The sequence below is a fragment of the Salmo trutta genome, chromosome 22 (genome assembly GCF_901001165.1).
Source record: "Salmo trutta chromosome 22, fSalTru1.1, whole genome shotgun sequence".
Lineage (NCBI taxonomy): Eukaryota > Metazoa > Chordata > Actinopteri > Salmoniformes > Salmonidae > Salmo > Salmo trutta.
Genome location: NC_042978.1, coordinates 20,795,548 through 20,822,057, shown reverse-complemented (window position 1 = coordinate 20,822,057; position 26,510 = coordinate 20,795,548). Strand labels below are relative to the sequence as shown.

Here is a 26,510-nt window from a genome sequence, read left to right as displayed (position 1 = left end):
GTGTGACCCATCCTTCCTGCCTCGCAGGCTCCTCCTCCATGATGCTTTGCATTGAGCTCCTTTATCTATGATGCATCAGTGGGTTATTGTGTTCCATTCTCATAGTGAATGTCCCAGTGAATGTGTTCCATTCTCATAGTGAATGTCCCAGTGAATGTGTTCCATTCTCATTGTGAATGTCCCAGTGAATGCCTGAGCAGTAGAGGGACTGATTTACTATCTAAGTATCTGTGATGGGTACACCAGGACAGTTTAGTCAGATTTGTCTGGCATATCCACATGTCTGTGAGCTAGCTGGCTGGCTGTTTCTCCCTCTCAGGCCTCCAGAGACCGACGTCTGAATCCACTCCAATGGCATGGTTTGTACTGAACGCCAAGCAATAAAACACACAAATCTAGGCCATTTACCACAATTGGTGGGAACAGCAACTAAGTGGAAAGGGTGTTTCAGAATAGTATGTGACTGACATGTTGGTGTCATCAGTGGTCATATTTACAGTCAGATTTAAGTGAAGAAGGAACAGTGGCAATGAGACATACCTGTTGGAATTGTTCTAGTTTGTCTCTAGCTGCCACTAGGATGGGGTCAATGCTGCGGACCTTAATCTCTGGATTGTTTTTCTGGGCCTGAAGGCCGTTCCCCACAACACGGCCCACATAACTGAGGAGGGAAGAGAGAGGAGAGAGAATGGAGTTTAATACAAACCGTTTCTGTAGCACAATGACTTGTGAATATTGATATATTGTTGATGAAAGTAACACATGAAAGTATTTGTGTAAGGAGTGCACATGTAATGGCAGAGTAAACCTTTTCAATTTCGTGTCTGAATAGCTTAGTTCCTTAGCCATTCATAACAATGGCAAATATTTATTCTCAGCACCATGGTCTGCATGTCGTGAGCTCTGTCCACCCATCCCTGAACCTGCCTAGACAGACAGACAGACAGACAGACAGACAGACAGACAGACAGACAGACAGACATTCCCCTAGCCCAGGACTCTCCAACCCTGGTCCTGGAGAGCTATCGTCTTGTAGGTTTTCACTCCAACCCTAATTTAGCACACCTGATTCTAATAATTAGCTGGTTGATAAAGTGAATCAGGATAGTTACACCTGGGGTTGGTAGCGCTCCAGGAACAGGGTTGGAGAGCCCTGCCCTAGCCTGATATAAAGTGATTAACTATGCCCTTTTTAACATCAATTTTTCTTTCATCATAAAAATTGCGGGGCATATGAGCTGTGTGATTCAGCCTCAGAGCCCAGCTCTTCCTTGAAGCTGGCCTGGAGTGGTGAGTTGTGCTGTCTGACCCAGCTAGGCCGCCACTGGGATCAATGGAGTTTAGACGGCCTTCCTCACTGACATAAATGATTCATTAGGAAGTCAAACAGCTGGAGCGGATTGGTGAAAATAGGAGGCATGACTGCAAATCCAGGTATTGAGCGACCTCACAGCCAGCGATGGGAGAGGAGAGGAAAGGGCAGATGGCTGTTTATCAGGAATAATGAGAGGAGGGGAGGATAGGAGGAGACCAGTAGCCTCCTCATTACAGCCCAGTGTCAGGGTAAACACGTCAGATGCAGACACACTGCAGGACTCGGTAATGATGCATGTGCATTTTTGTGATTCCACTAATTACGACGAGGAGGGGGTGAGATGAGACACACCAAAGGACACAGTGTCAACCATAGTGATCGAAGAGTCTGGGCTGCATCTCTCTCTCTCTCTATCTCCATCTCTCTTATCCATTTCTCTCTTTCATGTATATTTTTGTGCCACCTCATCTCCGTAGAGGAGGGACAATGGTTGAGTTAATCAGAGGGTATTGTGAGCGGTAGTTACAGTAAAGTCCTTTGTATCTGCTTGTCTCAGCAATTCAGTTGATCAATAGGTCAAGTTAAAGATGAAATGTTAAATTGGTTAAGATACTGAATTAGATTGACCCTAGATGACCTATTGGAGTCCTATTGAAGGCCATCTGGGGTCAATCTCAAAAATCTATTGAGAAGCTTAAACATAGCTTTCAAAACCACAAAATAGAAAGACTGACAGAGACAGTGAGGGAGAGAGAGAGACTAAGGTCAGGGGCAGACTGTGAAGGTATAATGCACCACAGAACAGGCTTTTTCCACAGGACAGATTAGAGCCTCTGTAGAGAGAGAGGTGGGTGGATGGCTGGATGGATGGATGGATGGATAAGTAGGGCGAAGCAGCTCTGACAGAGCAGACCCTGGTCCCTAACTCCCTGAGCTACCCCAGGAAGTTTGGAGGAGAACACAGTCATCACCACAATCTCAAATCCCAAAATATAGAACACATAATACACACACAAAATACACTCATACACAATCATGCGGCTGCACACCCACCCACGCATGCATGCACTCACACACATTGGAGAGAGAGCGAGCCTGGAGCCACACATGGGATTTCCTTACTGGAGAGAACTCTGGGGCTAGGAGGTAACAGAGATTCCTCCTGCAACAGTCCGAGATGTCAAAGTGTAGGTGTTTCACGGCTAACGAATCCAGCCAAGAGCATCATGGAGCTCCAGAGGCCACACCTACATGCCCTCTGCTGCATCTGCAGCCCCCAGACTACAACAATGATGTATAACATAACCCCTGAACCTGACATGATACAGACACATGGACATTCCAGAGAGATGATCCATTGGATTGTTGATCATCTAATGTGTGTGTTCCATGAGAACCACTATTGTGAGGTCAATTCACCTCAACCACTGTAGAAAACAAATCCATTGCAGGGTTAACATTACAAGTGTGTTGCCAGGAAAGTGAAGGCATATTTTTCAAAAACATGTATTTTTCAATTTTGATGTTCAGTATATAAAATACTGCTGTCACAACAGTGTTATCAGTGGATGGTCTGAAGATATGCATATATACATGTGCTATCCCTCAGGGCATCCAGCCTAGTCTCAGAGAATGACAATGAGAGAAACACAGGCAAAGCAAGCTAACGTTGTAATAACATCAGCAGTTCCGCATTAACACTGTCCCTGCAACCAGTTTAATGGTGCATGTTTGTGTGAGGTGGATCAAACTGGGGGTAATCAGAAAGCGCCACAGGAGTGACGTGCCGCATGTGACTGTAAATAAATTAATCCAATCTGAGCCAGCCTCCACACAGTGTCGAGGATGAACTCTGACCCCTGGCTCACTGGGTCTATCTGCCTACCTACTGCTGGAGAATTCATTATAGTAGGCCTATCTGCTGCTTCAATAACAAGCTAGTACAGGCAGCCACAGATAGCAGGTAGAACCATTGGTGCGTATTCATTGAAACCAAGGGAAGTCAGGCTTCCCCAAAAATGTAATATATATATATATATATATATATATATATATAATAATTTATCTTTTGTCTATTCTTGTTTCATAATGTTCCTTCAATTTGCAAGAGGCTGAATGTAACTCACCGGAGAAAGCATCCAAGCGAGGGAAACAGCGCCCCTCTGTCTCTGTATGTGTAGGCCATCTATCTGATGCTGTCTGGTCAAAGAGAGTATGACATTGTTGCCGACCCTATCGTTGAAAGCAAGGGAAGCCAGTGAGCATTTGGCCTCCCTTGATAAAAAAATGTATAAAATAATAGCCAATCAGCGTTGAGCTACACTGAGTGAGCTCAACTGTGAATGGTCCTGGCGCACCCAAAACTAAGTGTCAAGGGAAGCCAGTTTGGATTTGGTTTCCCTCCAATCACATCACATCGAGAACAATACGTCATTGACAGAAAGAACTTGAATTGTTGCATCTCGTTACGTTGTTGTCCTCCGGTGCCTAGCTAGCTAGCAAAAATTGTCCCTTTCCTAAATTAGCCATGGATGGAGATAGGGATTTGGACTTGTGGTTTTACTTAATTCTCCATACTGGCCAATGATTATAACGGCGATTCTGATCCAACAATAAATTCATACATTGTGCCCCTGGACTGAGGGGGTGGAAGTTCAATATGTAGCTAGCCAGGCCTAATCGCCCAACGTCAGTGCCCAACCTCACTAATGCTCTTGCGGCTGAATGAAATCAAGTCCCCGCAGCAATATTCCAACATCTAGTGGAAAAACTTCCAGAAACGTGGAGGCTGTTATAATAGCAAAGGGGAGACCAACTCCATATTGATTTTGGAATGAGATGTTCGACGGGCAGGTGTCCACATACATGTGCCATATAGTGTAGGTTGTAATATAGCATTTTGGGAGGCTTGGCGTCCCCAGTGATTTTACCCATGCACCGCTACTGGGTAGGACTACCACTGTTCATTTTCTTTGGGGACATAATGAATTCTATATCCAAGGCAGTATGACGACACACGCACGCACGCACATACACACTTACACACGCACATACACACTTACACACACATAGCAGCTAAACCATGCATCATAGCCTGACCCAGAACCCAGTTAGTTAATGAGGATTTATTCCCGTCACTGCTCAACATGGCCACAATACTTAACATAATGTTTAACCATTACACTGTATTTCTCTCTGGTCTCTATTTATCTTTAGGGGGCTGTGAATATTCAGAGTCATTATGAGGGATTCATCAAATGGTCAATCAACTACAAAGACAACCACAAAGGGCCTCCATTAACTAGTTTCCAAAGCCAGGGGGAGTTAATGGGAAGATGTTCTCTGTTGTGGGTGGTTGGGTGCTGACGACGGACCCATAGGTCTGTGGATGGGTACCAACTACACTGGGAGCCCATTAGGGGCACATGTGACTTTAATCAGGCTCTCTGATTGGTTCAACTCTTCTAACACATCCTGCTAATTGTTCTCATGCACACCATAGTAATTTATAGGATCTCTGTGTGATGCACACTCACTGAATCACATTGGGAGAATCCTAAATATTATGCATGTGCCTGGACATGTAAAACAACCACACAATGTGAGTAAATATGAATATGATCGTGTGCTCATTATATCGACTATACTGAAGTATTGACCCACTGCACTAAAATCCAATACCATACACAGAGTACAATCACTATGACTATGCACAATGACTATGACTATGCACAATGACTATGCTAAACACATATAGTATACTGTAGTGAAAATGAGAATACTGAACAAAGCTTAGAGAGAGAGAGAGGCTGTTTTCTCACAGTAATTAGTGACCAAGTCAATTAGCCAGGATCTGTTTGCATCTGAGTTGTTAACCAATCAAATGAATCAGCCCATAAAGAGACACAGAGACAAATGTTTACCCTAAAAAGCCAATGGCTCCCCAAGACCAGCTGACGTTCCCACACATCTCTTCTCTCTCCTCTGAAAACTACACACATACATTATGGTATAGGTCCAGCTGCAATTTATAATATATATATATTCTATTCCTCGATTACACACTAGGCTACACTTACTGCTATCCACTCACTAGGCAAACCTGGCTTTTATTCAAGATCCAAATAACTTGATTCGACTGATTATGCCAACTCCTGAACTGGAGACAGAGAGCAAATCAGTTCAGTCCAGATCAGAGGTATTATCAGCTGATGCCTCCCTGTATGGGATGGATATGAAAAGAGAGTGACACTGTGACCACTTGGCTATGTGTTGCATAGAGTCTAACTCCAGCCTCTCTCCTGTTGGGCAAGGCCTTAAACTCGGTGACCCTCCAGCTCATGTGAACCTCCAGGCTATGAAGTAGAACAGAGTGCTTTCTCAGTGAGTCAGCCTGGGCGAGAGTGAGAGAGAGAAAGAGAGAGAGAGAGAGAGAGCTGTATGTCTGCTCAGCTGAGGAAACACATAACCTAATAGAGCCATAATGGAGGACTGGGCAGACACAGACCGCAAAGAAACGGAGGCTGTCATACCGTGGCAGTTCAAAACGACTCACGCCCTAAAAAACAAGACATTATTGTTCAAAGCTATGCGGAGCAAAACCGTACGGCTAAGAGGGACTGGGTGGAAATGATTAGCCTATACACCACATAGCATATCAAATTATACCGTTGCACATTCTAGGGTGTATGTGACTCAGCACTCAGTACTGGCCACACAGTTCTGCTCCAGCTCCACAGCCTGGAGCCTCCGCTCTAGTCTGGTCTTGTAGCCCAGCTGATGTGGCCTGACCCTGGTCTGGCGCAGAGTTGTGGTCAGAAGCAGGCTGACAGATAGAGACTCAGCCCGTGCTCTTTAGGTACATTCCTCTGATGTGAAACGCATTTAAAATGCAAACCAGCAACCCCAAAACCACAGTGTGCCCAGCACTATGGAAGTCCACTGTGTGCTCGCCCCAAACACAAACAAATAGACTGTGGCCACGGTAACGGGACACATCCCAAAAGCCCCTCCACCGCCGAGGATCATGGGAGCCAAAGAGGGAGGCTTGGCTGAGTGCACTGCTGTGATGTCTAACGGTCCACACCACTCTCCCTCCCTCCCCTATGACGACTACCAGTAGTAATGTATGCCTTCTATCTTGATTTAGGCCAGTCCAATTTGCAATAACATAAACAGTCACAGACAGAAACATTGGGTAATAATTCAGAGATAATCTGAGATGCAAAATATATTTGAAAGGTCTACGGACAGGTGTGTCTGAGAACACACTTATATTGTTGCTTCCTAAGTGGATTTTTTTATGCTTTCCCCTGAAGGCCACAAATCTACAGACCATATTACTTTTATCCTGTTTCATTATCTGCTCCAGGCTCTTAGTGATGACACACAAATACATTGTACTGAAACTCTCTCAACCCAACAGACGATAATTATCTCCCATTAAAAACTCAATTATTACAGACAGCAATCAGATTTTTTTTAAATGCCTGCCAATGTGCAATTATGAGCCATGCCGCTCACAGTCCTAAATCCAGCTGGAATCCAGCAGTGTAATTAACATACTTTTCTGTCTCACTCAGGAGGATTCTTTTCCCAAACATATGAGAGAACAACAAGAGTCCATAACAAGGGTGCAGCCGGTCTGCTACATTGAGCAGTAAAACCAAGCCAAAGATGGATAGCTTAAGAGCAGTTAACCTTTCAGACGTTGTTGTTTTTTTTCTGTCAAAACATTAAACATTTTATTTTAGAGCATCGCCCTCTTGGGGTGTTTGTGACAGGGAGTTTGTGGCAACGGAGGGATGATGAAGCATGGGAAAAAAGGAGATTGATTAACTAGCACAGCTATGAGCTCTGTGTTGTCTGTGTTGGCTCTGGCCTGTGAGGCTTTCTGTGTTGCTGTTGTTGCTGTGTTCATGAAGTGCTTTGGTTCAGTGTTTAGTCTTGTTTTTCAATAGCTTGCATCTCATAGCGATAGTGTCTGTAACCTCTAGTGCTAAGAGACAAATCAGCTCTGTGCTGCTGAACTCCAGGATCCAGTTTCCCTGCCAGGAATGAGCAGCAGAGACAGGGCATGGGGCCTCCCGAGTGGCGCATGCACGCTAACTTCGGTCGCCAGCTGTATGGTGTTTCCTCTGACACATTGGTGCGACTGCCTTCCGGGTTAAGCGAGCTTTGAGTCAAGAAGCAGTGCGGCTTGGCAGGGTTGTGTTTCGGAGGACGCATGGCTCTCCACCTTCACCTCTCCCTAGTCCGTACGGGAGTTGCAGCGATGGGACAAGACTGTAACTACCAATTGGATATCATGAAATTGGGGAGAAAAAGGGGTAAAAAGTACAACAATTTTTTATATAATTTATTTAAAAAAGACACAGGGGATGGCGTGGTGCTACATCGCATACCCACTGACTTCACCTGGCTAGTTGACGGAAATTATCTGTTCTGAGAAACATCACTCAGGACACCAGTGGTTTTTACTTCCATAGCGCTGGACTGGACAGCATCACAATAATTGTACCCGCCAGCCAACGACTTCCCACTTAAAACCAGGGCCACGATGAATCTGGCTATAACCTGGGTCTAGACCTCAGTCCAGTGAGGCAGCCAGGCACATGGCACTCTTTATGGTCAAAGAGGAGAGTTAGATGAAAAAGCCGCCGCTGAATTACTCCTGTGATTCCTGTTTTATGAGGTTGTTATGTAACAGAAGACACTGCATGCCAGAGGTGCCTGGGGCCGTGGGGGGGCCTGGAGGGTCAGAGTTCACCCCTGTACCTGACATCCCTGATGACAGACGGCAGGCAGGGGGAACACCTGCATGTGCAGCGGGGAGCGGGGAGGCCCTGGCATTTATCATGGTCAAAATGCACCAACTTGACTCTGTCCATCAATCAGGAAAACTGCTTGTTCCTGAGGGGGTGAATGTGTATGTGGGTGGTATGTATGTGAGTGGGAAGAAAGGGGGGTTAACACTTTCACTTTAGCTTCTCTGACTAATGGTGTCCTCTTTAACATCAGTCATCCTCAGATGTCCCAAACGACCTGAGCCTCACAGCTCATTTGGGTCATTAGTACTGGATCTTCCTTTAGAATACTAAGAAAACATAATTGGCATTTACTTTCTCCACCGCAGGGAAATTAACTAAGGACTCTTTTTCCCTGACCCAAGGGAGCGTCAGGGATAAGCCTCAGTCTGCGTGACTGACTGGGTGATCTAAATAGAACAGAGGAGGCTGCTGAGGGGAGGACGGTCTTAATAAAGGCTGGAATGGAGAAAATGGAATGGCATCAACTACATGGATACCACGTGTTTGGTGTGTTGGATACCATTCCATTGCAGCCATTATTATGAGCCGTCCTCCCCTAGCAGCCTCCTCTGAAATAGATATGTCTCTTCTAATGGACTACAGTGAAGAACAAGACCATCCGCTGTGTCAGGATGTTAGATAATATTGAATCACAAATCACTACGGCCCCACTCTCTTTCTCTCTCAATTCAATTCAAAGGTATTTATTGGCATGTGAAACATATGTTCACACTGCCAAAGCATGTCAAATACAGTACCAGTTTGTGCAAAGTTGTCATCAAGGCAAAGGGTGGTTACCTTGAATAATCTGAAATATAAAATATATTTTGATTTGTTTAACACTTTTTTGGTTACAACATGATTCCATGTGTTATTTTATAGTTTTGATTTCTTCACTATTATTCTACAATGTAGAATATAGTAAAAATAAAGAAAAACCCTTGAATGAGGAGGTGTGTCCAAACTTTTGACTGGTACTATAGATAATAAACAAAAGGGAAATAAACAATAAAAAACAGTAAACATTTCAAATGTCATATTATGGCTATATACAGTGTTGTAATGATGTGCAAATAGTTAAAGTACAAAAGGGAAAATAAATAAGCATAAATATGGTTGCATTTACAATGGTGTTTGTTCTTCACTGGTTGCCCTTTTCTTGTGGCAATAGGTCACAAATCTTGCTGCTGTGATGGCACACTGGTATTTTACCCAATAGACATGGGAGTTTATCAAAATGTGATATATTTTCGAATTCTTTGTGGGTCTGGTCATACATTTGGCAGGAGGTTAGGAAGTGCAGCTCAGTTTCCACCTCATTTTGTGTGCACATAGCTTGTCTTCTCTTGAGAGACAGGTCTGCCTATCGTGGCCTTTCTCAATAGCAAGGCTATGCTCACTGAGTCTGCACATAGTTAAAGCTTTCCTAAATTTTGGGTCAGTCACAGTGGTCAGGTATTGTGCCAATGTGTACTTTCTGTTTAGGCCAAATAGCATTCTCATTTTTTCTGTTTTTTTATTAATTCTTTCCAATGTGTCAAGTAATTATCTTTTTGTTTTCTCATGATTTGGTTGGGTCTAATTGTGTTGCTGTCCTGGGGCTCTGTTCACAAACACAAACAGACCCCACAGAGCCCCAGGACAGCTTGCTTAGGGGACTCTTCTCCAGGTTCATCTCTCTGTAAGTGATAGCTTTGTGATGGAAGGTTTGGGAATCACTTCCTTTTAGGTCGTAGAATTGAACAGCTCTTTTCTGGATTTTGATCATTAGCGGGTATCGGCCTAATTCTGCTCTGCATGTATTATTTGGTGTTTTACGTGTTTTTTAATTTGGTGTATATTCCATTTTGTGAATTCTTGGTTGGTGAGCGGACCCAAGACTTCAAAACCATAAAGGGCAATGATTCAAGTATTTTTTGCCAGATCCTAAATGGCATGTGAAATTGTATGTTCCTTTTCATGGTGTAGAAGGCCCTTCTTGCCTTGTCTCTCAGATTGTTCACAGCTTTGTAGAAGTTACCTGTGGTGCTGATGTTTAGGTATGTATAGTTTTTTTGTGTGCTCTAGGGCAACGGTGTGTAGATGGAATTTGTATTTGTGGTCCTGGCAACTGGACCTTTTTTGGAACCCTTACTGAGATGTACTGTCAGGGCCCAGGTCTGACAGAATCTGTGCAGAAGATCTAGGTGCTGCTGTAGGCCCTCCTTGGTTGAGGACAGAAGCACCAGGTCATCCACAAACAGTAGACATTTGACTTCAGATTCTGGTAAGGTGAGGTCAGGTGCTGCAGACTATTCTAGTGCCCTTGCCAATTCGTTGATATACACAGTGGCTAGTGAAAGTATTCACCCCCTTGGCATTTTTCCTATTTGTTGCCTTACAACCTGGAATTAATATGGATTTTTGGGGGGTTTGTGTCATTTGATTTACACAACATGCCTACCACTTTGAAGATGCTAAATATTGTTTGTGTGTGAAACAAACAAGAAATAAGACAAAAAAATTGAAAACGTATTTGTTTCCTGAAAAGCGTGCATAACTATTCACCCCCCCAAAGTCAATACTTTGTATAGCCACCTTTTGCAGCAATTACAGCTGCAAGTCTCTTGGGGTATGTCTCTAGAAGCTTGGCACATCTAGCCACTGGGATTTTTGCCCATTCCTCAAGGCAAAACTGCTCCAGCTCCTTCAAGTTGGATAGGTTCCTCTGGTGTACAGCAATCTTTAAGTCATACCACAGATTCTCAATTGGATTGAGGTCTGGGCTTTGACTAGGCCATTCCAAGACATTTAAATGTTTCCCCTTAAACCACTCATATGTTGCTTTAGCAGTATGCTTAGGGTCATTGTCCTGTTGGAAGGTGAACCTCCGTCCCAGTCTCAAATTCTGGAAGACTGAAACAGGTTTCCCTCAAGAATTTCCCTGTATTTAGTGCTATCCATCATTCCTTCAATTCTGACCAGTTTCCCAGTCCCTGCCGATGAAAAAATATCCCCACAGCATGATGCTGCCACCACCATGGGGATGGTGTTCTCGGGGTAATGAGAGGTGTTGGGTTTGCGCCAGACATAGCGTTTTCCTTGATGGACAAAAAGCTCAATTTTAGTCTCATCTGACCAGAGTACCTTCTTCCATATATTTGGGGAGTCTCCCACATGCCTTTTGGCGAACACCAAATGTGTTTGCTTATTTTTTTCTTTAAGCAATGGCTTTTTTCTGGCCACTCTTCCGTAAAGCCCAGCTCTGTGGAGTGTACGGCTTAAAGTGGTCCTATGGACAGATACTCCAATCTCCGCTGTGGAGCTTTGCAGCTCCTTCAGGGTTATCTTTGGTCTCTTTGTTGCCTCTCTGATTAATGCCCTCCTTGCCTGGTCCGTGAGTTTTGGTGGGCGGCCCTCTCTTGGCAGGTTTGTTGTGGTGCCATATTCTTTCCATTTTTTTAATAATGGATTTAATGGTGCTCCGTGGGATGTTCAAAGTTTCAGATATTTTTTTATAACCCAACCCTGATCTGTACTTCTCCACAACTTTGTCCCTGACCTGTTTGGAGAGCTCCTTGGTCTTCATGGTGCCGCTTGCTTGGTGGTGCCCCTTGTTTAGTGGTGTTGCAGACTCTGGGGCCTTTCAGAGGCTTCATAGCAAAGGGGGTGAATACATATGCACTCACCACTTTTCCATTTACATTTTTTTTTAATTTTTAATTTTTTAATTTCACTTCACCAATTTGGACGATTTTGTGTATGTCCATTACATGAAATCCAAATAAAAATCCATTTAAATTACAGGTTGTAATGCAACAAAATAGGAAACACGCCAAGGTGGATGAATACTTTTGCAAGGCACTGTATACTGAAGAGGGTGGGGCTCAAGCTGCATTTTTGTCTCACCCCAGGCCTTGTGGAAAGTAATGTGTGTGTTTTTTTGCCAATTTTAACCACACACTTGTTTGTGTACATGGATTTTATAATGTCATATGCTCATGCCAAATTGAGTCAAACGTTTTTTTTAAATCAACAAAGCATGAGAAGACTTTGCCTTTGTTTTGGTTTGTTTGTTTGTCAATTAGGGTGTGCAGGGTAAATTCGTGGTCTGTCATATGGTAATTTGGTAAAAAGCCAATTTGACATTTCCTCATTATATTGTTTTCACTGAGGAAATGTACGAGTCTGTTGTTAATGATAATGCAGAGGATTTTCCCAAGGTTGCTGTTGGCGCATATCCCACAGTAGATATTGGGATCAAATTTGTCTCCACTTTTGTGGATTGGGGTGAACAGTCCTTGGTTCCTAATTTTGGGGAAGATGCCAAAGCTGAGGATGATGTTAAAGAGTTTTACAGCCAATTGGAATTTGTGATCTGTATATTTTATTATTTCATTTAGGATATTCATACATCTCTGTTTTGGATTTATAACTCTTTGTGTTGTTGTTTGTTGAGTGTGTTCCAATTTTCCCAGAAGTGGTTAGATTCTATGGATTCTTCAATTACATTGAGCTGATTGTTGACGTGCTGTTACTTCTTTTTCCATAGTGTATTTCAGTATTGTTCTAGTGATTCACCATAGTGAAGGAATATCCTCAGGTTTTCTGGGTCTCTATGTTTTTGGTTGGATAGGTTTCTTAATTTCTTTCTTAGGTTTTTGCATTCTTCATCAAACCATTTGTCATTCTTGTTAATTTTCTTAGGTTGTCTGCTTGAATTTTTTTTATTTGATAGGGAAGCTGAGAGGTCAAATATACTGTTTAGGGTTTCTACTGCCAAATTTACACCTTTACTATTACAGTGAAATGTTCTGTCCAGGACGTTGTCAAAGAGGGATTGAATTTGTTGTTGCCTAATTGTATTTTGGTATGTTTCTACACTACTTTTCTTCCATCTATAGTATTTCTTAATATTATGCAGTTCCTTTGCCTTTGATGCCTCATGATTGAGTATTGCTCTGTTCAGGTAGACTGTGATTTTGTTGTGATCTGATAGGGGTGTCAGTGGGCTGACTGTGAACGCTCTGAGAGACTCTGTGTTGAGGTCAGTGATAAAGTAATCTACAGAACTACTGCCAAGGGATGAGCTGTAGGAGACTATAACACAATAGATATGGTAGGAGAAAATCCAAAGAAAAACCAACCTGATTTTTTTTTTGGAGAGAGCTCTTCCAATGGAACGTATAGGGAACATTTTTAATCTAGCTCCCAGTATGCAATTCCTATGGCTTCCACTGGGTGTCAGTAGACTTTGTTCAAGATTTCAGGCTTGTTTCTTCCAAAATAAGGAAGAATAATGAGTTTTAGTACAGGGACAGACTTGGAAATTCGTGTATGCGCGTGCGACGAAGAGGACACGCACCTGCTAATATCGTTTTCCTATTGAACATCCTTCTTTAAGTATGAAATATTATAGTTTAATTGCATTTTAGGGTATCAGTGGATAAAATATAAATGTATTTTGACTTGTTTTAACAAAGTTTAGCGGTAGCTTTTTGGATTCCTTTCTCTGCATGTTGAACGAGTGGATTACTCAAATCAATGGCGCCAACTAAACAGACTTTTTGGGATATAAAGAGGATTTTATCTAACAAAAGACACTACATGTTGTAGCTGGGACCCTTTGGATGACAAATCAGAGGAAGATTTTCAAAAGGTAAGTGAATATTTAATCGCTATTTGTGAATTTATGAAACCTGTGCCGGTGGAAAAATATTTTGATGTGGGGTGCCGTCCTCAAACTATCGCATGACATGCTTTCACTGTAAAGCCTACTGTAAATGGGGCAGTGCAGTTAGATTAACAAGAATTTAAGCTTTTAACCGATGTAAGACACTTGTATGTACCTAAATGTTTAATATCCATAATTTTTATGATTATTTATTTGAATTGCGCACCCCCCAGTTTCACCGGAAGTTGTCCCGCTAGCGGAATGCCTAGCCTTAATTAATTGGGGAGGACAGGCTTGTAACAATGGCTGAAGCGGAATAGGTGGATTGGTATCAAATACATCAAACACATGGTTTCTATGTTTTTGATGCCATTCCATTTTCTCCGTTCCAGACATTATTATGAGCTGTCCTCCCCTAAGCAGACTCCACCGGTACAGACTCAGCATGCAACAGAGCTGCAGGAGTTGTGACCAGTTTTTGTTGGTTGTTTAGTCATAGTTGTGTCTAGGGGAGGCATATTTGAGAGGAAATGCTGTCATCTCCAGGTAGGTGTTTGTCCCTGTGTCAGGTACTTGTCCAGTTTTACCATTTAGGTCACCACACACTAGTACATGTCCCTGTGCCTGGAAATGGTTGATATCCCCCTTTAGGATGGAGAAGCTATCATCGTTAAAATATGGGGATTCTATTGGTGGGGGATATAGGTGGCACACATGAGGAAATGTTTCTCTCTTGAGAAAATGTCTTTATTAATTTCAAGCCAGATGTAAAATGTTTCTGTTTTGACTAATTTACAGTGCATTCGGAAAGTATTCAGACCTTAACTTTTCCACATTTTGTTACGTTACAGCCTTATTCTGAAATTGATTACATTCGTTTTTTTCCTTTGTCAATCTACAAACAATACCCCATAATGACAAAGCAAAAACATGTTTTTAGAAATGTTAATACATTTATAAAAAAATTCAAAACTGAAATATCACATTTACATAAGTATTCAGACCCTTTACAAAGTACTTTGTTGAAGCACCTTTGGCAGTGATTACAGCTTTGAGTCTTCTTGGGTATGACGCTACAAGCTTGGCACGCCTGTATTTGTGGAGTTTCTCCCATTCTCCTCTACAGATCCTCTCAAGCTCTGTCAGGTTGGATGGGGAGCGTCGCTGCACAGCTATTTTCAGGTCTCTCCAGAGATGTTTGATCGAGTTCAAATCCAGGCTCTGGCTAGGCCACTCAAGAACATTCAGAGACTTGTCCCGAAGCCACTCCTGCGTTGTCTTGGCTGTGTGCTTAGGGTTGTTGGCCTGTTGGAAGGTGAACCGTCACCCCAGTCAGAGGTCCTGAGTGCCCTGGAGCAGGTTTTGATTAAGGATCTCTCTGTACTTTGGTCCATTCATCTTTCCCTCGATCCTGACTAGTCTCTCAGTCCCTGCCACTGAAAAACATCCCCACAGCATGATGCTACCACTACCATGCTTCACCGTAGGGATGGTGCCAGGGTTCCTCCAGTTCAATCTTGGTTTCATCAGACCAGAGAATCTTGTTTCTCAGGGTCTGAGAGTCCTTTAGGTGCTTTTTGGCAAACTCTAAGCGGGTTGTCATGTACTGAGGAGTGGCTTCCGTCTGGCCACTCTACCATAAAGACCTGATTGGTGGAGTGCTACAGAGATGATTGTCCTTCTGGAAGATTCTCCCATCTCCACAGAGGTACTCTGGAGCTCTGTCAGAGTGACGATCGGGTTCTTGATCACCTCCATGACCAAGGCCCTTCTGCCCCAATTGCTCAGTTTGGCCGAGCAGCCAGTTCTAGGAAGAGTCTTGTTGGTTCCAAACTTCTTCCATTTAAGAATGATGGAGGCCACTGTGTTCTTGGGGACCTTCAATGCTACAGACATTTTTTGGTAACCTTCCCCAGATCTGTGCCTCAACACAATCCTGTCTGGGAGATCTACGGACAATTCCTTCGACCTCATGGCTTTGTTTTTGCTCTGACATGCACTATCAACTGAGAGACCTTATATAGCCAGGTGTGTGCCTTTCCAATCATGTCCAATCAATTGAATTTACCACAGGTGGACTCCAATCAAGTTGTAGAAACAGCTCAATGATGATCAATGGAAACAGGATGCACCTGAGCTCAATTTTGAGTCTCATAGCAAAGGTTCTAAATACTTATGTAAATAAGGTATTTATGTTTTTTTAATATAAAAATATAAAGTAGTAAAAATGTCTAAAAACCTGTTTTCACTTCGTCATTATGGAGTATTGTGTGTAGATTGATGAGGATTTTTGATATTTAATCAATTTTAGAATAAGGCTGTAACGTAACAAAATGTGAAAAAAGTCAAGGGGTCTGAATACTTTCCGAATGCACTGTAATAAAGTGGGTTAGGTCTACTCTATATCAAATTAGCATACCACTTGAGTTTCTTCCCTGTTTCACACCTGGTAGTTTGATGGATGGGACTACCAGCTCTCTGTAACCTAGAGGGAAACCAGTGGGTCCGTCTCCTCTATACCATGTTTCTTGTAGGATGACAATGTCTGAAATTCCAATTTCTTTGATGAAGTCCTGGTTCCTGCTCTTTAGGCCAAATCAGATGACCTTAGGCCTTGTACTGTATATTCCAGGATGAGATAGTAAAAGCTTTGTGTAATAAAGTGTCCATCATGTCTAATCTCTCTCTCTCTCTCGTTGGACTAGTAACCAAAAGGTTGCAAGATTGAATCACCGAGCTGACAAGGTAAAAATCTGTCGTTCTGCCCCTGAACAAGGCAGTTAACCCACTGTTCCTAGGCCGTCATTGTAAATAAGAATGTGTTCTTAACTGACTTGCCTAGTTAAATAAAGGTAAAATAGAAATAAATATGTATATATATATATATATATCTCTGGCCCTGCTGTCTTGACCTCTGAATGCTCGGTTATGAAAATGAACATTTGAACATCTTGAATAACGATCTGGCCTTAATGACCAAGTACACTTAAAATATTCACCCGGCCTAGCCAGAAGAGGACTGGCCACCCCTTGGAGCCTGGTTCCCCTCCAGGTTTCTTCCTAGGTTCTTGCCTTTCTAAGGAGGTTTTCCTAGACACTTTGTTTCAGCATCTACATTGCTTGTTCTTTGGGGTTTTAGCCTGGGTATCTGTAAAGCACTTTGTGACAACTACTGATGTATAAATGGATTTATAAAATAAATGTGATTGATTGATTACTACTCACAGTCGCTAGCAAAAGTCTACACACCCCATGTGTAACCGATGTGAAATGGCTAGCTAGTTAGCGGTGGTGCGCGCTAATTGTGTTTCAATCGGTGACGTCACTCGCTCTGAGACTTGAAGTAGGGTTTCCCCTTGCGTTGCAAGGGCCGTGGCTCTTGTGGCGCGATGGGTAACGTTGCTTCGGTGGGTGTCAGTTGTTGATGTGTGCAAGGGTCCCTGGTTCGAGCCCGGGTTGGGGCGAAGAGAGGGACGGAACCTACACTGTTACACATGCACAGTCTTCACATTTTGCTGCCTTAAAATTCAATCTCAAAACTGAATAAATTAGATTTATTCCCCTACCAATCTACATAACCTACTCCACATCTAAACTGAAAGAAAAATTATAGAACATTTTCATAAAAAATGTTTTGTCTCGATTGCGTATGTCCAGTGGCAAGCATACCTATAACATGATTCTGCCACCACAATACTTTAAAATACCGAGGGTTTCACTCTACAGTATGTTGTGTTGTATTGGATTTGACCCAAGCCTGTAGTATTTCATTTAGGCCAAAAAGTTAATTTGCTATGTTGTCTAGCACTATTACTTAACGGCCTTGTTGCAAACAGAATTGTTTATTTGGAATGGATTTTTTAACACAGGCTTCATTCTTCTCACTTTGTCATGCATGCCAGTAATGTGGAGTGAATGCAATCTTGTTGATCCTCTGTATTTTCATGTATTGTGGTGGAAGCATCATGTTATGGGTATGCTTGTCACCGGCAGGGACTGGGGAGTTTGTCAGGATCAAAAGAAATATGAAGGAAGCAAAGCCGGGATAAAAGTTAGAGGAAACCCTGCCTCAGTCTTCTGAATTCCAAACCCTGGGATAGAAATGTATTTTTCAGAGGGACAATTACACACATTTTTATTCCAAAGACATACCAGAATGGCTTTGCAATAGGTGTTGAGTATTCCTGAATGGGCCAGCCTCATTCCTGACTTAAATTTGCTTGAAAATCAGACACAAGGTTTGAATATTGTTGTCCATCAATGAATCCCAACCAAATTTACAGAGCTTGAGCAATTTTGACAAAAACAATGCATAAATGTTGCCGTAAGAGTTGTGCAAAGTTGGTAGATTCTTATTCAAAATGATTCACAGCTGACATGGCTGCCAAAGTCATTTCCACCAAGTCTTAACTGTGGGGTGTGAAGACATGCAATCAAGACATCAAAATGTTCTAGAATTTTTCTTTCACCTTGGAAATGTGGAGTAGGTTGTGTACATTGGCAGGAAACAAATGCAATTTAATCAATTTTTAGATTTCATTTTAACATCAGCAAAATGTGAAGACTGTGTAAGGGGTGTGTAGACTTTCACTTAGCACTGTAACAGCATACTCTCTCGTTTATGTCAGTTAAGACCAGTGTCGAACTACAGACTAATTAATGCATGTGAGATGACTCTAACACTACATAGCATCATATGTCAAGAGGGTACAGAGAGGGGAAACAACTCTGAAACCTGAGACAAATAACTGTCTTTTGTCAGGCTTTTGTGACTGGGAGAACTTCGCTTCCATGGTGGCGTCAGTAGGTTACTACTGTTTACCCTCTTTGTGCTCCCCAAGCCTTTGTTATTCCAGCTTTTCTGCTAGGGTGCTGCTCTGTAGGCTGAATAAGGGAGAAGGAAACAGACAGGAAACTGATCCTGACATCCACATTTCATCCCCATTATCAAGGTCAAAGGTGACGGCCATGAACCTGATGAGAGTAAATACAGAAGGTGAGGAGGTGCTGGACAGGGTTTCAGAGGAAGTATGTGCATGTGGGCACGCAAACTATTTCACAATTACCACTAATCTGGAATCTGACCAATGACCTATGTGGTCTAGAATTATGCATGTATGTAAGAGACCATGTACAGAGCTATCAAGCTCTCGGTTGATTACGGTTATGTCCCTCTGTGTGCTTTCATCCCCCCAAACCAAACACACTAACCCAGACACACAATGCAAGAGGACTCAGCCATGAGGACCATGTGAAGACCGTTTGATTAAAGTCAGCTGCCAGTGATGCAGCAAGGATGGCATCATCAACAACAAAAACAACAACCACAGAGGCAGTGAGCAGTAAGTCACCTCAGCCCTGACTCTGTCAGGACCCACCCTGGCCCCAGCCTCCCTGTGGGAACACAACCAGTGGTGATTGAGGACTCAATTACTGTGGAATGTCTGCCACAGCACACAATATGACAACGGAGAGCCGGGAAGCAAATCATTCAATACATCGTCACAACAGCAACCTCATTCACTGGCCAAACCTCGCTATTTCCTTTTGGGTTCATCAGACAAAAACAGTTCCCTATTAAACCCATACGGAGACACTTGACCCCATTGGACATTCTTAAACCATTTTTCTGGTGTCATCCTATCTGCCTGGCTGGCTGGGACAATAACACAGAGGTGGAAAAAGTACCCAACCGTCATACTTGAGTAAAAGTAAAGATACTTTAATAGAAAAGGACTAAAAGTGAAAGTCACCCAGTAAAATATTAATTGAGTAAAAGTCTAAAAGTATTTGGTTTTAAATATACTTAGGTATCAAAAGTAAATGTCATTGCTAAACATACTTAAGTAGGAAAAGTAAAAGTACATAATTTCACATTCCTTATATTAAGCAAACCATTTTGTTGTTATTTTAATTAATGGATAGCCAGGGGCACACTCCTTTTGTGTTTAGTGAGTCCGCCAGATCAGGCAGTAGGGATGACTAGGGATGTTCTCTTGACAAGTGCGTGAATTGGACCCTTTTCCTGTCCTGCTAAGCCTTCAAAATGAAAATAGTACTTTTGGGTGTCAGGGAAAATGTATGGAGTAAAAAGTACAATATTTTCTTTAGGAATGTAGTGGAGTAAAAGTAAAAAAATAAAAAATAGTAAAGAAAAGTACAGATACCCCCCAAAAAATGACTTAAGTAGTACTTTCAAGTATTTTTACTTAATTACTTTACCTTGGCTGCTACAACACTGCTCTCCAGTGGTCCCTAAAGGAGTATGGATAATAGTAGTCACAGACTACTAGTCAGCCGTGTTCAATGCTGTTGAATGTTGAGTGGATCTAAATACAGTGTTAACAAACATTATTACTAACACTGTTTATAATTTCACCCTATTCCATAGCAATGCAAATCTAAATTATTTAGACACCACATGTCAAAATAAAGCAGAGAAGCAATGCCTCATCCTCAGGTAATATGTGAGGAAGACCTCTGTAAAGCAGATCCTGTGGATGCTTACAATGTTGCTATGGTTTTATAATGTTGCTATGGTTTTACAGTGTTGCTATGGTTTTATAATGTTGCTATGGTTTCATCCATACTGCAAAGTGCAACTGTGTAAAAATATGGTAAACTATGTTTGGAGTAATGGGTGTTGTCACCTTTGGTGAACTGAAGGAATGTTTGGATACTAGACACTTCCTCTAGGTGGCAGTGGTTCTCCATAATGTGAGGTGGGTAGCAGAGACAGCATTAGTACAGTATGAGGAGAGGTTTTTCACATGTGCAAACTCACTTATACCCTCTGGGTGAGGTGATATGTGATGCCTGTGTACCATGAGAGGGTTAAACCAACCTACAAGAACAGCTAATACAGAGACAAAAGCCCTCACACAAGCTAAGGCATTTGTCAGTAAGTGAATTGGGTCAAATGGCGGAGGGGGGTGGCGCACGGAGGGGGTGGGGGTGTCAGTGAATTGAAACTGTAAAGAGGTCAGCAGAGTGGCTGTGCCCCAGTGTCTCGGTGCCCTCCTCTCCCCAGTGCTTGGCTGGGCTCCAGCCGCCAGGCTCCAGGCTGCAGCCCTAGAGGGCCAGAGAACAGACCCTTCTCTCAGTGGCCCTGGGGGGGGGGGGGGGGGGGGCAGCAGGTACAGTAGGAGGGAAGGAGGAGGCCGCCTCGGCTCTTCTGCACGGTTCACAGAGCCTGAATGGCCACCAGGCCTGGGGCTTTTGATAGTGCCACACAGAGGGCCCACAGGAGCCACAATGAACCCCCTCCGTCTCTCCCTAGCCCACAACAAAACAAGCACAGCAGCACTCAGATGGACACACATCTATAATGACCCACTGTCATAGAAACATAAGAATCCCTTATTAATGGTTCTTCTGCCTCATGGACGTTGGTTCAAATAAGATCGAGTGCTTAAATTCAACCATTCTATCAAAATATATCCCCCATTCTATTCCACTATGAGCAAGAGAACAAATTCCATGTACATCCAATGAAACATACATCCATATACATCCATGTACATCCAATCAACATGTCTCTTGATACAGTATTAGTTATAGACAACCACTAAACAAACTAATAAGCACAAAATATTGGAGAGGATTGAATGCTTCTGTCGTACAAAACATGGTTTCCACGGTTCCTATTTAGGGGAGCCCCCACCAGCACCCCCAGCCCAAAGTGATTCAAGCACACTCTCCACTGGGTCCAACACTCTTTCACAGAAAAAGGGGACAAAACAGAGGCATAAATGGGATAGTGGGGGAGCCCCAGCCCAGGAGTCCTAGGTGAATGGGGTCTCTCTGCCTACTGCACAGCAGAGGGGGGAAAGCTGTTCTGCACCAGGGCCAGAGGGGGGGACCAGGGCCAGAACACTCAGGAGCCACTGGAGAGAGTGCTGGTTAGAATGGGAGGTCAGATAAGTACACTTAACACCAAGCTGTTTACACAGAGGTCCATGCTGTATGGGATTCTATCCTGCTCAACAGTAACCAGGATGACCAACGTTTTTATAGGACAGAGCGGCAGGTTACGGGAGAGAGAGCGGCAAATATATGAAAGTGTTTCTCTGAAGTTTCCAATGTCATTTGCATGAGAATGACCTCTAGAACTTCCTAACGAACCCGCTATACTCCAAAGGTCCAGGGCCATGCTCCCAAAATCCATGGCAACCAAATGTCTACAGGAATGTCCCCTGGTTTTAAAACCTCTCCCTTTTAATGGGCAACAAGTCCTGTAAAGAGAACGTAACAAAAGTGTGATGGACACAGATATAGAACAATAGAAAGAGTTCATTTCTACCTCTCCACCACGTCCTCCCCACTCCAGCAGGTGAAGTCCTCCCCCACCATCTCACTCTCACACAGTGTCTCCGGCAGGGCAGAGAAGAAGGACTTGTAGCGCTGAATATAGCCCATAAACTCTCTGAGGGAGAGTAGAGAGAGGGAGAGAGAGAGAACGCGAGAGAGAGAGGAGAAAGAGGGAGAAAGAGAGAGGCTGTTGATCATAACCACAATATCATAAGTATATTTATATTTATTGAGGTGATTAAATAAAGTGGCGCTGGTGGTCAACCCCTGTACTCCATCTCAGATGGACACAATAATATGAGAGGGGTAGATGCTGGGCTCCATGCTTACCTAGAGATCTTTTTCAGACTTCTAGGCTTATCAATCTTGGATGGTTTCAGAGGTAAGGACCTGGGACGACGGGATCACGGTCCAGGAAAGAGGAAGGAGAGAGGAAGGAGAGAGGAGGAGATGGTGTGGGAATAGCAGGGGTCCAATGCAAATCAAACACAAGTCAAAGCGATGGAGAGGGAAGCGAGAGCAAACTTCAAAAGGTAAATAAATAATAATGATAAAGAGAGCTTGCTTGACAACAAAATATATATGGCAAAAGTGTGTTTATAAATAACTCATATTGCAACGTGTAAAGGCATGTTGGGGACAGGAGTGGAACACAGCATGCCAACCAGCTACAACACCAACCACTCTAAGGCAGTGGACCAGCCACTATGGCCGCCTCTCTCTCTCACCTCCTGGTATGCGACAAGCGGCCCAGTGTGACCTCGGCTGGGGAGGGCGTTGAGGCCGCCGAGGTCGGGGAGGTGGTCACGGAGGTCATGACCTCCAGGGTGGGACGTGTACTTGTCACTGACGGAGTGTCTGTGAGAGGCCCACATACTTTATCAACCTAAGAGAGAGGGATTTGAGAGAGGGGAGGGGGGAGAGACAGACAGAATAGAGAGGGGAGGGGGGAGAAAGAGAGCGTACAGAGACAGAGACATGAAGAGGTAGAGAGAGGTGGAGAGAGGGGTGGGTGGGTAGAGAAGCACATGAGTCTGTGTGAAAAAAGAGGGTGCTCATTACATCCCTAACAGAGAATGCTCTACAGTTTGTAAGAACACATTGATAAGTAGCTTTTGCAGATGTGTTGCAGATGTGTTGCAGGGATTATGCTGTGGAAATCATCAGGGACACAATGGAGATTATTTTTGTCTAAAATCAGACATATACAGAACTATGATATTGCACAGAGAGGAATGATCCATTCACTACACTCTCAGAAAAAGGGTGCTATCTAGAACCAAAAGTGTTTTTTCTGCTGTCCCTATAAGAGAACCCTTTGAAGAACCCTTTTTGGTTCCAGGTAGAACACTTTTGGTGCAGGGTAGAACCTTTTTGGGTTCCATGTAAAACCCGTTCCACTAGGGTCAGGACGATACCAGTATCGCGATACTCGTTAGTATCATGGCAAGGAAACATTTGAAACAAATATTGGAAAATATTGGAAACAAACATTATGTTGTCACCCAGAGTCAAATTTATTTATTTTCCAAGCTATAAGCACACAATATTTTACATACAGGAGATTTTGAAACGACCAAAGAATTAGGTCTGCTTCATGTTTTCATTTTTGCCATGGATAAAAATATTGCTATACTGGTATCGTCCCAGGCCCTACTTTCCACAGAGGGTTCTATGTACATGGAACCCAAAAGAGTTCTACCTGAAACCAAAAAGGGTTATCCTATGGGGACAGTCGAAGAACCCTTTTGGAACCTTTCTTTCTGAGAGTGTAGATAACTGATATCAACAGAGGGCCAGTGGATATGATATCAACAGAGGGCCAGTGGATATGATATCAACAGAGGGCCAGTGGATATGATATCAACAGAGGACCAGTGGATATGATATCAACAGAGGGCCAGTGGATATGATATCAACAGAGGGCCAGTGGATATGATATCAACAGAGGGCCAGTGGATATGATATCAACAGAGGGCCAGTGGATATGATATCAACAGAGGGCCAGTGGATATGATATCAACAGAGGGCCAGTGGATATGATATCAACAGAGGGCCAGTGGATATGATATCAACAGAGGGCCAGTGGATATGATATCAACAGAGGGCCAGTGGATATGATATCAACAGAGGGCCAGTGGATATGATATCAACAGAGGGCCAGTGGATATGTGGATGCTGCTATGGTGTTGCACTTCTCTTTTCTACCCTCTTATGACTAATTGGACGGATGCTGGCGGGGGCAATAGAGAGAGAGAGAGAGAGAGAGAGAGAGAGAGAGAGAGAGAGAAAGAGAGAGAGAGAGAGAGTACAAACCAAGGTTAAATACATCAGCAACCGGTGGCCTGCCCAAAACAAACAGCTAAGATGGTGTATTCTCTCTCTTCCTCCCTCCCTCACTCTCTCCTCCTGCTTTCGGGTGGAGAGTAGCTGGGAGTGAGTTATAGAGTGGTGTGACAGGGATCCCATTTACCACTCCCACCCACACAGCTGTGGACAGGCTTTAAAGGCTCTCTAATGGAATTAGCACAGTTGGCTCCTGGACAGTAAGTAGGGTGCTGTGAAACAGTGAAATATGGAAGTTTCAGAAAAGCTCTGCTACTGACTCTTGAGTAATGCAGCAGGGCCACGTAAAGCTGGGACAGAACCACTGAGACCAACAGAGACACAAACTGCATTCCCCAGAGATTAGACAGCATTCCAGCTCACTGACATTAAGGGTGGGTGTGTATTCATCTGTATCTCTTGTTTGCACATAATGAGAATGGGTTTGTATACATCTGGGGAACCTCCTCTTTTTTATAATAGGGAACCCAAAGAGCGAGGGAATCTGCTTGCCACTGCCACCCCTATTAGCAACTGTTATCTGTAAGCTGGAGGCAAGACCAACTCAAGTGTGTGTGTGTGTGTGTGTGTGTGTGTGTGTGTGTGTGTGTGTGTGTGTGTGTGTGTGTGTGTGTGTGTGTGTGTGTGTGTGTGTGTGTGTGTGTGTGTGTGTGTGCGCGTGTGTGTGTGTGTGCATGCATGTGTTCCTATAGAGTTTTTTTGTCCAGAGATTAGCCACAGAAACTTTCTCATCACTCTGTCCCAGGCCCTGCATTGCAAAGAATTGTGGGAAGGGGTTGCCCAGCCAGCGCGAGGAGTCTTTGTCCAGAGTTGGATTTGCATTCAGGAGGGCAGGCCGCGGTCTGCCTACAGACACTCTCTGAGGGTATTCACTGGGGCCATAGATGGCTGGACAGGACCAGAGGAAACCCACTGAATGGCTGGCAGATCCTTTAGGAAGCCTCAAAACAGCTCAATGCCAGACCAGAACACAAATACACAGTTTAAAACCCACAATTCTACAGGACAAAGAGTATGCTCATGCTAATAAAGTAGACTTTAACTCATCAAAAGACTGGTGGAGCTTGAGTGACATCACCAAAGTGCCCCTCTGTCCCGTCAATCAAGATCTCATCAGAGACTCTGCCACCCCGTGGCTCAGCTAAATTCTGGCTTAGCTCCTCCAAAGCTTTCAGTCTGGATTCTAAGGATTGATAAATCCTTTATAACTCGATGATATAATTAGCAGATGCAAATAAGCATTGCTGAGCATTTTCACTTAAATCAACAGGATGTATTCATTAGGATTCTACGATTCTTAATTAGCACAGTATCTCCCACGCTACAGCAATACCTGGTACAAGAGTTGAAAATAATGCTGAAATGTAAGAGAATGTTAGGCACTGTCTGTCGGGTGGGTTTTTCTGAAGTCTATTGTCATTCTAGTCTCTCTCATCACTGACTGTTTTGGACACCTCCTATCCTCTCTACCTTGTTGTGTTTTGGCAGATAGGGAGTGATTGGCAGGCTCTGGTGGGGGGGTAGGAGCAAAGGGAGAGAGGGAGGGAGGAAAGGTTGGTGTGTCTGTCTGCTCTGGCCTGCTGCTGCTTCTGCTGCGTCAGGCATCTGTGTCACATCTGCTCCTGCAACGCCCTCTACTGCTCATCCTCTGTCTCCTTGACCTGCCCCCACTCCCCCAGTACTCTCTCCCTCTCTCTCTCTCTGTGTATGTGATTGTGTGGGCGGAGACAGGTGTGCTGGAGTCAGAGCAGATCCCCACCAGCTGCAACCTGTTCCATAATCAAGACCTCTACAAATACTCAGCCCTGCCACTTCCATGCTGCCAGATCGTAATCTCTGCTCAGTCAGTCTACGGTTCTAGCCGTTTGTTACTATTCAGATCCTGTTGTGCCTGTTTTCCTCGCCTGACGCTGTTTTCCTCTCGGCTCGAGTTCTGCCCGCTCTGACTCTGGTCCCTGTCTCCAGTCCCACGTCTCATCATCCTGCTACTCTGTCCTGGATTCCCCACTCTACTACTCCCTTGGATTCCCCTCCGGACCTGCTTACCCTGTCTCAACCCCTCTCGCTCCAGCCTCAG

General features: G+C 43.7%; 1 protein-coding gene across 1 annotated transcript in view; it reads right to left on the bottom strand.

Annotated features, from left to right (window-relative positions):
• gpc5b (glypican 5b) overlaps window positions 1–26,510 on the bottom strand; it is a 76,476-nt gene that overhangs the window by 23,716 nt on the left and 26,250 nt on the right. The window contains exons 4-7 of the mRNA XM_029707193.1: window positions 22,816–22,973; window positions 22,418–22,477; window positions 22,080–22,202; window positions 541–661 (exon numbers count right to left, since the gene is read on the bottom strand). Coding sequence (XP_029563053.1) covers window positions 541–661; window positions 22,080–22,202; window positions 22,418–22,477; window positions 22,816–22,973 — 462 coding nt within the window. The remainder of the gene's footprint in view (window positions 1–540; window positions 662–22,079; window positions 22,203–22,417; window positions 22,478–22,815; window positions 22,974–26,510) is intronic.